This window comes from Heptranchias perlo, chromosome 8 (assembly GCF_035084215.1).
Source record: "Heptranchias perlo isolate sHepPer1 chromosome 8, sHepPer1.hap1, whole genome shotgun sequence".
NCBI lineage: Eukaryota > Metazoa > Chordata > Chondrichthyes > Hexanchiformes > Hexanchidae > Heptranchias > Heptranchias perlo.
The window spans coordinates 60,082,563-60,095,052 of record NC_090332.1 but is presented as its reverse complement, the minus strand read 5'-3'; the positions used below and the strand labels follow the sequence as shown (position 1 = coordinate 60,095,052).

Sequence of the window (12,490 nt, the reverse complement as noted above, 5' to 3'; positions counted from 1 at the left end):
ACGTCCCTTTGCCTGCCAACAGACTCTCCCAATCAACTTCTGAAAGTTCCTGTCTAATACCATCAAAATTGGCCTTTCCCCAATTTAGAATTTTAACTTTTGGGCCAGACCTATCCTTCTCCATAGCTATCTTAAAACTAATGGAATTATGATCACTGGTCCCAAAGTGATCCCTCACGAACACTTCTGTCACCTGCCCTTCCTTATTTCCCAGTTACCATATCCTTTTATTTCCCCCTTTCCTTCAACCACCCATCTACCATATTCTTAAATGTTGACATGGTCTCTGCTTCAATCACTAACTCCCACAGTGCAGGCCACATCCTCACAATCCTCTACATAAAAAGGTTTCTCTTTCTTCCTGCCTTAATTCTCTTTGATTTAATCGTGTTTCTATGTCCTCTCGTTCTGGACCATTCAACCACTGGAAATAGTCAGTTTCTACTTATAATTTTTAAACACCTCCATCAAATCACTCCATAATCTCTGTTCTAATGAAAACAGCTCCAATTTGCTGATTGACAGTATGATTAAATACTTACACACTCAGGATATACTGACAATTAACTGGCCAATTCAGATGAGTGGTGCTCTGATAACTGTTTACTTGTACAGGCAGAATCAGTTTAATAAAAACATAGTAGTTCTCTTTCAAACTGAGTACAAGTGTAGGACCCATTGCTGTGTGAAACACTTATGTAGTAATTAAAAACCACTCGCCCCTCAATCATGGAATTCCTCTGTTTGTAACGATGCACACTTTAGGGGGTTAAGGTTATGAGTTAGTGTCAATAGCGAAACCCACTATTACAAACACGGAGTCACGCGACGTGTAATTTAAATATATTTTTGGGCTATTTATTTTGGGACAAAAAGAAATGAATTAAAGGTTCAGATGACAAAATCTCCCTGAAACCATGAGTTTAGCTCGGGTGGGGCGGTTATTACCCTAGTAGGGTTCCTCATTCCGGCCTGCCTACCTTCCTTTCTCTCTCAATTTCCAGTTTCAGCCATTTGCCCGCCGCTTACTTAACGCTCACACCTGTCCTCTGCGTATGACGAATCATGTCAGCTACGCGCTTGCGTAATGCGGATAATAGAGAGCACGCCGCGTTACGTTGCTACGGTGTGTGCGGAGAGGACGTCGGGTTGAGGCAGTTGTGGTTGGATCGGGGTTGAGTTTGCGCCCGGCCGGCCGGCTGCTTCATGTCGCTAACAGCGCGCTGCGTCTTCTGCTGCAGGGGTCTGGCTACGACAGCCTCTGCGGCCAAAGGCTACAATCGCTGGAGGAGCGTCAGTAAGAGAGACATTTGCTGTGTTTACCGCTTTTTAAAGGGCCTCAGCCTGTTAGGAGATTTTATTGTAGTAAATTACAATGCTTATAAAGTATGCGGCTTGTTAAGTAATTAATATTTGATTTGAAAGATTAGGCATAAATAAATTGTAGACCAGGCACCATGTGGCACTGCTTGCAGAGTGTCAGAAGTCACATCAAAGTGTGATGTCTAAATTGTGATAAATGTAAGGAATCTTACAACACCAGGTTATAGTCCAACAAATTTATTTTAAAATAAATTTGTTGGACTATAACCTGGTGTTGTAAGATTCCTTACATTTGTCCACCCCAGTCCATCACCGGCATCTCCACATCATAAATTGTGATAGGAAACAAGGTTGTGACAGGGATGCAGGAACAGAGAGACCTGGGGGTCTATGTACACAAATCGTTGAAGGTGGCAGGGCAGGTTGAGAAAGTGGTTAAAAAACAAACTCGATCCTGGGCTCTATAAATAGAGGTATAGAGTACAAAAGCAAGGAAGTTATGATGAACCTTTATAAAACACTGGTTCGGCCACAACTGGAGTATTGTGTTCAATTCTGGGCAACGCACTTTAGGAAGGATGTGAAGGCCATAAAGAAGATGCAGAAAAAATTTACTAGAATGGTTCCTGGGATGAGGTTTTTCATTTGCATGGATAGACTGGAAAAGCTGGGGTTGCTCTCCTTAGAGCAGAGAAGGTTGAGAGGAGATTTAATAGAGGTGCTCAAAATCAAGAGGGATTTAGATAAAGTAAATAAAGAGAAACTGTTCCCATTGGCGGAATGGTCAAGAACTAGAGGACACGGATTTAAGGTGATTGGCAAAAGAAGCAAAGGCGACATGAGGAAAAACTTTTTTACGCAGCGAGTGGTTATTATCTGGAATGCACTGCCTGAAAGGGTGGCGAAGGCAAATTCAATCGTGGCTTTCAAAAGGGAAATGGCTAAGTACTTGAAGGGGAAAATATTTGCAGGGCTTCAGGGGGGGGGGGGTGGTGGAACCAGCTGGATTGCTCTTGCAGAGAGCCGGCACGGGCTTGACGGGCCGAATGGTGGCCTCCTGTGATGTAACCATTCTATGATTCTATGAAATAAGTGTGACAAGGAAGTGAGCATTATTGGTGAGACTTTGTGTGTTGCAACAACAACCTGCATTTATATAGCGCCTTTTAGGTAGTGAAATGTCCTAAGGTGCTTCACAGGAGTGTAATTAGACAATAATTAGCTGAACTCGCGTGGCCTTGCTCTAGTGGTGCAGTCGTGTGAGACATTCCCCCCACCCATGAGGGTGCATTAATTGAACTTGACACCATATGGAGTGCTGTGCTGAGACAAGTTAAAAAAGTTCAGGTGATATACCCTGTTGGACCTCCTGGCTGTTTTATAAACCAAAACAGAACTTGTTTTAAATATTCTGAGAATGTAGATGCTATCACCTGGCCTCTCAGTGCATTTAACATTTATTGGCCTGGAGCAGGTCTGTGCATTCATGTAAGTACTTGTGTGTAGAACTCTCTTCTGGTCATGAGAGTCAGAATCTGAGATTGGTAGCTACAGTTTAACTGTGGCCAAAATACTTCTGAGGGCATAATATATTCCAGCTGCTTTCAAACTCATTTTAAAAATTGTTCAAGATATCACTTGTCATTTGGATATTTTCTCAGATTAACTTCACTTTTTTTTTCCTTTTTTAATTTGTTTTTTCTCTCTTACTTTAAGTGCCCTTATGCAACATTCCCAGCCAGGTGGGCAAGCAGGTGACTTAGTCCCTGGACTTTGGCAGTACTGCTGTGTAATTGGCCAGTGTGGAGGGTGTCTTCCCTTTTGATTTTCAAATCCTGGAGCATAGATTCCAACAGTCTCCTTCATGATGGTCCAGCTGTGGTTACCAACTCATCGGCTGTTCTGGTTAGGCCATATCGATATGAAAGACTGCCAGATGACAAAAGAGACCTTCAACAGTGAGCTGGAACAGTGCAAGTGGAAGCATGGTGCGCAGCTCAAGACAAACTTGAGCTATAAAAAAGAAAGAACTTGCATTTATATAAGCACCTTTCACAACTTCAAGATGTTCCAAAGCGCTTTACAACCAATCTTTTCAAGTGTAGTCACTGTATTAATGTAGGAAACGTGGCAGCCAATTTGCACACAGCAAGCTCCCACAAACAGCAATGAGATAATGACCAGATAATCTGTTTTAGTGATGTTATTTACTGGGAGAACTCCCCTGCTGTTCTTCAAAAATTGCAATGGGATCTTTTACGTCCATCTGAGAGGGCAGATGGAGCCTTGGTTTAACGTCTTATCTGAAAGATGGCACCTCTGACAGTACTCCCTCACTACTGCAATGGAATATCAGCCTGGATTATGTGCTTAAGTCTCGAGTGGGTTGAACTCACGACCTTCTGACACAGAGGCGAGAGTGCTACCACTGAGCCATGGCTGATACTTTGTAATATTGGTGTCAACAGTTGGGAAAATCTTGCAGCTGATCACACGAGCTGCCAAGCAGCGAAGCACGGCAGTGTCAGATGGTACAAGTACTAGCACATATGGCTTTTGCAACAGTGGAAACATGAACAGCGGCAACCTATTGACCGCAGGTGGGCTTGCCTTTCTCTTATTGGCCTTAATAGTCATCAGCGCAGTCATGAAGACTTAATCCTCTTTCCAAAAAGAATCATCTTCAAGTACGAAGGGCTGACAAAAAAATTATTGGTCTGCTATCTGAATACTTATTTTAATCTTGATAGTAGATTGAACTGGTGACCACTGTTCCAAGATGCTTTCCAACAGGAACTGTTTTTCTTCTTGTCATTTTTATTCAGGATTACTAATTGTCCTGGTTTCTGGAATAGTTGAAGTTTGGTGGTTCCTCACGGGAATGAATGAAGGGAGGGAATATCAGAGGGCAGGTTAATCTAGGTTGGCGCAGTGCAGCCCCTATACCTTTTTAGAGGCTTTGATGAAAACCTGGGAGTTGGTCACCTGTCTGCCTCTTCTGTTAACAAATGGAGCGTGTCATAAAGTGGATGGGGGAAGGGAAAGAACTAAAAACGTAAAGATGGTTAATGATTTTTAAAAAAAACAATACTGTGAATGTTTCAGCTCGACTAGTGTGCTGAAAATAGCTGCATTCCTGTTTGTATTAGAGCACTTCAACAATTGCACAGTGAAATGTACATTGAAGGGGAAGGGCACTCTTTGGGGAGCAGTGGGAGGTGGAAGAATACTTTTTAATTTCAATCAATGTATTCAGAAATACTGTGGTTTGTCTCTCAGAAGAAAGTTTTTATTTTGACTTGTAGAGGCCAGAAATGCAGTCTCATGGTGACCTGTTAAATACTAGCCATGACTATATATGCGGTAACCTTCAAGGAATTCCACACTCACCTGACGAAGGAGAAAGCCTCTGAAAGCTTGTGATTTTTAAATAAAACTGTTGGTATAACCTGGTGTTGTAAAAATACTAGCCAGGCAGAGAGATCAACCTCGAGTCTAAATCAGGCTTGTTTTACTGTGCATTTGTATTGAAGGGACAGAAAATCTAGCCCACCCAAATGGGGAGGCGGGGGTGGTGAGTGAATGTTTCAGACACAAGGACCAACAGGATAGGTCTCATCTTAGGGAGAAGGTATTCCCTCTGGATTTTCTTTCTCCCCTCAATATTTCTGGACAGGTGCTATATATTTCTTCTTCCATCCCCGGAATGTTATTCGTCCGTTAAGATGTAGTGTGTAATACATTTTAATTATTGCTGTGCCTTTAACAAAGTGTAAAGAATTTAGTGAACATGTTAATTGACTGTAATCCCCTTTTTATTTTCTCCGGGGAATTACTTTCCATTTCTAGACGTGGACATGTAAGTTGCTGCCTGGTGTCGCAACATTTCAAAGGTGACTTACAGACCTATTTGACACAATTATGTCAACACTCACCCATCAAGTGTGTTTGGATGACTTGAACTAGAAGAACAGAGTTTAAAAAAAAAGTTAGTAATAAAGGCATTGTTGGTTCTGCTAAGGAAAAAATAAGACATGAGCAGATAAAGCAGTCCTGTATTAGCAAACTGTCCAGTTCTCTGCAATCAGATTTATCATCTTCACAGCGCAGACTGTGTTTATCTGCTCAATGTGTGACCTGACAGCAGTACTCCTCTCTTGAATTTAATATTCTAAAATTCTTTTATCTTTCTAACTATTTTGGCAGAAAAATTTGGAAAATACGCTGGGCCTGTTATTGTGGGGTAAGTGGTATGTTTTAGAATGGACATTTAGCTATGTTTGAAGTTATTCTACTACATGTTGGGATCATATCTGAAGTATATACAACTCAAGCCTGCAGTGATTGGTTTGGGCCTGGCTCATCAAACACTGAAGGACCTGTTAGTTTGATGCATTTTCAAAAACATAAATGAGCTTCTCAAATAATATAAAAGCCTGTGTATCCCTTGCAGAGTCATAATAGTTGCACCCTTCACTATCATGCCACATAGCAAATATTCTTTCCACTGTGCTTCAGTCATTTTGAATGAAGTTGTTTTGAATTCTCCACATTTTTACAGAACTATATTATAGATGACCCTGAAATTGTTCAAGTATTATGATGTTAAACAGTTGTATACATTCTGGAAATTTTCATTAACAATTATATAACCTGAAGGGAAATGTGTCAATTAAATTGCTGTGAGCAATTTAAAAACATAATTAAAGTGGAAGGTAACTCTGTCTATGTATTTGCTTCACAGAATCTTCCTGCTGTTTACTTTTGAAGTGAAGAGATTGCGGGGGAGGTGGTGGGGTGGGGGGAGATGAGATCGGGGGTCAGCCTGGCGATTGCCGGGGCAGGGGGATCGGATCGTGGGGTTGGGTGGGGGGAGTCAGCCTGGAGATCGCGGGGGCGGGGTGGTTTGTTGGATAGTGGGGACAGAGGGGGTATGGCTGGTTTGCTTGGGGAGGCCAGGGGGAAGCACTCCTGCTCCTCCTGGCCCACAAGCAGTGCTGGAAAAGCACTTACCTGTTGGGTCTGGAAGTTTCTGCCTCCCTTTAGCTGCTGGGTTTCCTGAGCCCTGGGCAGCTGATCAATCTAAATGGCTGCTAAAATCTGAGGCACGCAGCCTCATTAACATATTTAAATTACTGACCCGTCCCTCGAGAGCAGGTTACTTGCCCGCCCTCAAACCTGCCCTGGTTAAACCCGAAGTAGGCGTTTTCGTGGCGGGTTGGGGTTGAGTTTCGCATTTTTAAGAATTTAACCCCCCCCCCCCCCCCCCCCCCGGTGCCTCTCCCGCTGACCCTGGAGGGGGTTACAATTCCCCCCCATTGAGCCTCAGGCTTCTGTCATTTTTGTATAAAAACTTCATGCTTCATTCTTGGTATGCCATGTCACCAGAAAAAATTGATCAAATTTGCCACCTTTTATTTCAACTGCCAACTGAACAGCGTCTCAGAGAGAAAGCTAGGCTCATGAATTGCGTGTGATCCTTCATCAGGATTACATTGAAACATTACCCAGAGATTCTCGTCCAAGTGCTCACTGGGACACAATGTATTTCCAACATTTTCGGATATTTCAGATTTCCAATATCCACGCTTTTTCCATTACCCTAAACATTATGTATTCAATGGAAATGTGTTTATTTTTAAAAAATCAGATTACTTGACCGTGAAAACTTTTTTGCGGTTTGTTGAAGTATGTTAATCTGTCTTTTCTTGCCTACTTTAGCGGCTGCATATTTATTACCTATGAAATCCTGGCATTGGGAGAAAACGTGACTCTTGACACACAGGCTGTGGAACAAGAGAAGCTGAAATCATATATCTATGTGCACACTATTCCACTAGAACAGCAAGGGTTGCAGGGTGAGTACTACCATTACATTAAGTTCACTCCTATTGTGTGTTTTTTTTAAAAGATGCAGTCCTCTACAATGTTTGTGTATGGATGACCCCTGCAGATATTGACACACTTCTAGGGACCTCCCAACTTCTGAATGACAGTGTCACCTAGCCAAAGGAATACAGTGCTATCATTTGTAGAAAGCAATCTTTTTTACAGCAATAGAAATAATATGCTAGGAAGTCAACAAATGTGGAAACTGATGACATCAAGGGCCCCATAATTCCCCATGAGCATCCAAAGGCCTAGGGAGCATACGTTATGTTATACAATTTCTACAGAACATAAGAGAACAATGAGAAGTCTATATGTAATCATGACATTTGGATTACACAAATGGAAAGACCGTCTTGTTCGGGTTACCTAGCCGATTTTGTATGGCTTTATAAAAGATGTTGTGGAGTTTGTTAGAACTGCAATGCTTTTGAGGTTTTGGTTGGTTTAGTCTGAAAATGTAATATGATATTTGTGGTAGAAATCGTGTTTCTGGATGCGCAATGAATGAAACTCATCCGGCTATCCGAAAACGAACTAATGTTTGGCTGGAGTAAATGCTCACTTGTATTTGTTTAATGAGATAATATTTGAAGTTACTGCACCACACTGGCACTTGATGAGTTTTTAATGCAAAATCTGACGTGTGGAGTGTGTTGCAGAAGGATGGTAATATTGGTGAAATTAGTCTGTGAATGTTACAGAAAGTAAGAACAATTGTGAAAGGAGAAAAATATATAAACTGTCAATATGCCTGACACAGTTCTACACCAGCACTGGCTTTGATTACTGTTTTCTAGATAGAAACATACAAAAAGGGCAGAAAAAAGACCACCAGGCCCATTAAGCATGTCCAATCTAATACAGTATAACTACACACAGCACTGACCCACCCCCTAACCATGCAATCTCCTGGGGACAGGCAAACAAAAACCGAAAAATACCTATGGCCAATTCAAGAAAAACTCTGGGGAAATTCCTCTCTGACTGCCTGAGCCCACAGCGGCCCATAGCTCCTGACTATCAACTAGTGACTCACCAGCAACTTACCCTCTAAGTTGAAATGTGCTCTTTGCACAGGAGCCCGTCAAATTCCCTTCAAAAGGCAGTAGAGAATCCACCCTCACTACATCTTCAGGTCGTCTGTCCCAGAGGGCACTGACTCGGCAAAAATAAATACTTGCTGACAAGTCGCCTATGTGTGCTGCAAGTTGTCATCCTCCACCCCATCTTGTAAACTAATTTCTGCCACATTGGTAACCAATATGTTGCCATTCAATATATGTGTTTTAAAATAAAGTAGCACTGCCTTTTAATAAAGAATCCAGTACTTCCAGGAAGTACAATTTCAAAATTTGCAGACGATACCAAATTGGGGATTATAGTTAATACTGAGGAAGACTGCAACAAAATACAGGAAGACAATAATAAACTTGCAGAATGGGCATGTAATTGGCAAATGAATTTCAATATAGACAAGTGTGAGGTGTTACATTTTGGTAGGAAGAATAAGGAGGTCACATACTGCTTGGAAAATAAGAGTCTAAATGGGGTAGAGGAGCAAAGGTATCTAGGGGTACAGGTACACAAATCATTAAAAGTAGTCATGCAGGTTAATAAGGCCATTTAAAACAAAAGCAAACCAAGCAATGGGGTTCATTTCTAGCTGAATAGAATTGAAAAGCAGAGAAGTTGTGTTAAACTTGTATAGAACCTTGGTCAGACCACACTTGGAGTATTGTGCACAGTTCTGGTCTCCATATTATAAAAATGATATAGAGGCAGTGGAGAAGGTGCAGAAAAGATTCATAAGGGTGATTCAGAACTGAGAGGATATACTTACCAGGAAAGGCTGAACAGGCTGGGGCTCTTTTTTTCTCTAGAAAAGAGAAGGCTTAGGGTTAACCTAATAGAGGTCTTTAAAATTATGAAGGGGTTTGATAGGATAGATGTAGAGAAGATGTTTCCACTTTTGGGGAGACTAAAACTAGGGGCCATAAATATAAGATAGTCACTAATAAATCTAATAGGGAATTCAGGAGAAACTTCTTTACCCAAAGAATGGTAAGCATGTGGCACTCGCTACCACAAGGAATAGTTGAGGTGACTCCAGAGAGTATAGGCCCATTCTACTCAACCTTTCCTCATAGGACAACCCTCTCATCCCAAGGATTAATCTAGTGAACTTTCGTTGCACTGCCTCTAAGGCAAGTATATCCTTCCTTGGATAAGGAGACCAAAACTGTATTCAGTACTCCAGGTGAGGTCTCACTAAAGCCCTGTACAATTGTAATAAGACGTCCTTATTCTTGTATTCCAACCCTCTTGCAATAAAGGCCAACATGCCATTTGCTTTCCTAATTGCTTGCTGTATCTGCATGCTAACTTTGTGTTTCTTGTACGAGGACACCCAAGTCTCTCTGAACATCAACACTTATTTTCTAAGTGGTGAGAAACAATTATTCTGTTTTTCTATTCTTCCTGCCAAAGTGAATAACCTCACATTTCCCCAAATTATACTCCATCTGCCACCTTCTTGCCCACTTACTTAACCTATCTATATCCCTTTGCAGATTCTTTGTGTCCTCCTCACAGCTTACTTTCTCACCTAGCTTTGTATCGTCATCAAACTTGGATACATTACACTCGGTCCCTTCATCTAAATCATTAATATAGATTGTAAATAGCTGAGGCCCAAGCACTGATCTTGCGGTATCCCACCAGTTACAGGCTGCCAACCTGAAAATGACCCGTTTTATCCCTATTCTGTTTTCTGTCCGATAACCAATCCTCTATCCATGCTAATGTGTTACCCTCCAACCACACGAGCCCTTATCTTGCGTAACAACCTTTTATGTGGCACTTTATCGAATGCCTTTTGAAAATCCAAGTATACTGCATCCACTGGTCCCCCTTCATCCAACCTGCTAGTTACATCTGCAAAGAATTCTAATAAATTTGTCAAACACGATTTCTCTTTCATAAAACCATGTTGACTCTGCCTAATCATATTATGATGTTGTAAGTGCCCTGTTACCATTTCCTTAATAATGGATTCCAGCATTTTCCCGAGGACCGATGTCCAGCGATTGGCTTGTAGTTCCCTGTTTTCTCTCTCCCTCTCTTGAATAACGGGGTCACATTTGCTACCTTCCAATCCGCTGGGACCGTTCTAGAATCTAGAGAACTTTGGAAGATCATAACCAATGCATTCATTATCTCTGCAGCCACCTCTTTTAGAAACATCGAAACATAGAAAATAGGAGCAAGAGTAGGCCATTAGGCCCTTCGGGCCTGCTCCGCCATTCAAAATGATCATGGCTGATCGTCTAACTCAGTACCCTGTTCCCGCTTTTTCCCCATATCCCTTGATCCATTTAGCATTAAGAAATATATCTATCTCCTTCTTGAATACATCTAATGACTTGGCCTCCACTGCCTTCTGTGGTAGAGAATTCCACAGGTTCACCACCCTCTGAGTGAAGAAATTTCTCCTCATCTCTGTTCTAAATGGCATACCCCTTATCCTGATACTGTGACCCCTGGTTCTGGACTCCCCAGCCATTTAGAACCCTCGGATGTAGGCCATCAGGTCCAGGCGATTTATCAGCTTTTAGTCCCATTAGTTTCTCAAGTACTTTTTCTCCACTGATAATTACTTTAAGTTCCTCACTCTCATTAGCCCCTTGGTTCCCCACTATTTCTGGTATGATTTTTGTGTCTTCTACTGTGAAAACAGATATAAAATATTTGTTTAACACATCTGCCATTTCCTGATTTCCCCATTATAATTTCTCCAGTCTCAGCCTCTAAGGGACCAATGTTTACTTCTGCTGCTACTCTTCCTTTTTACATACTTGTAGAAGCTTTTACAATCCGTTTTTATATTTCTTGCTAGTTTACTTCCATATTCTATTTTCTCTCTTTTCATCCATTTTTTGGTTGTCCTTTGCTGGTTTCTAAAACTCTCCCAACCCTCAGGCTTCCTACTCTTGGGAACATTTTAGGCCTCTTCTTTTAATCTAATGCTATCCTTAACTTCATTAGTTAGCCACGGGTGGATTACTTTTCCCGTGGAGCTTTTATTTCTCAATGGAATGTATATTTGTTGAGAATATTGAAATATTTCTTTAAATGTCATACCCTTTAATTTAATTTCCCAATCTACCTTAGCCAACTCGCTACTCATACCTATGTAATTGGCTTTATTTAGATTTTAAGACCCTAGTTTCTGACTTAAGTACGTAACTCTCAAACTCAATGTGAAATACGATCATATTATGATCACTCTTCCTCAGAGGTTCCTTTACTGTGAGATTACTAATTAACCCTGTATCATTACACAATACAAGATCTAAAATAGCCTGTTCCAGGTTTGTTCCATGACACATTGCTCTAGGAAACCACCTTGAATGCATTCTATGAACTCGTCCTCCAAGCTACCTTCTCCAATTTGATTTGCCCAGTCTATATGAAGATTAAAGTCCCCCATGCTTACTGCATTACCTTTGTTACAAGCTCCTATTATTTCTTGATTAATACTCTGTCCAATGGTATTACTACTATTAGGGGGCCTATAAACTACTGCCACCAGTGATTTCTGCCCCTTGTTATTTCTTATTTCCACCCATACTGATTCTACTCCCTGATCTTCCAAGCCAAGATCCTTTCTCACCACTGTCTTTATGTCATCCTTTATTATTAGGGCTACACCCCCTCCTTTTGCATTCTGCCTGTCTTTTCTAAAAGTCAAATACCCTGGAATATTTAGTTCCCAACCTTGGTCACTTTGCAACCATGTCTCTAATGGCTATTGGATTAAACCCATTTATCTCTATTTGTGCAACCAATTCATCTATCTTGTTGCGAATGCTCTGTGCATTCAGATAAAGAGCCTTTAATTTTGACTTTTTACTATTTTTTTTTCCTGCTTCGACATTATTTGTTGATGCACTACTATTGGTAAACTGTCTGTCCCTTCCTCCCCTCATGTGGAGCATATACACCAGTACAGACCAGTTGGGCTGAATGGCCTGTTTCTGTGCTGTGCATTCCATGTAATTCTGCCTTATTTATTTGTCCTTTTTTAAGTTCAAATTAATCTATATACTTGGGCACAGGATATGAAATGAAGTATTATAGGGTAGGCTGGTAGTACACCATCAGATAGAACATGTCTGCGATTTATCTTATCTGGGTGTTGGGGAGTCACAGAGTGCGCCCCCATAGGATGCACAGAACATCAGTGGACAAGGCACCAGGATGATCTCCGAGTAAA

The 12,490-nt window shown here is 41.3% G+C and overlaps 1 protein-coding gene across 4 annotated transcripts in view; it reads left to right on the top strand.

Moving 5' to 3' along the window:
* Window positions 1-1,112: 1,112 nt before the first annotated feature.
* The window catches only part of serac1 (serine active site containing 1), a 94,059-nt gene continuing 82,681 nt past the window's right edge, over window positions 1,113-12,490 (top strand). For 3 of the 4 annotated variants that reach the window (XM_067989160.1, XM_067989159.1, XM_067989157.1), the window contains exons 1-3: window positions 1,113-1,297; window positions 5,530-5,566; window positions 7,045-7,181. In XM_067989160.1, the coding sequence (XP_067845261.1) occupies window positions 1,207-1,297; window positions 5,530-5,566; window positions 7,045-7,181 (265 nt within the window). In that variant the 5' untranslated portion in view covers window positions 1,113-1,206. Of the gene's footprint in view, window positions 1,298-3,106; window positions 3,924-5,529; window positions 5,567-7,044; window positions 7,182-12,490 lie in introns of those variants that run through there. The other variant, XM_067989158.1, reaches the window with a different exon arrangement.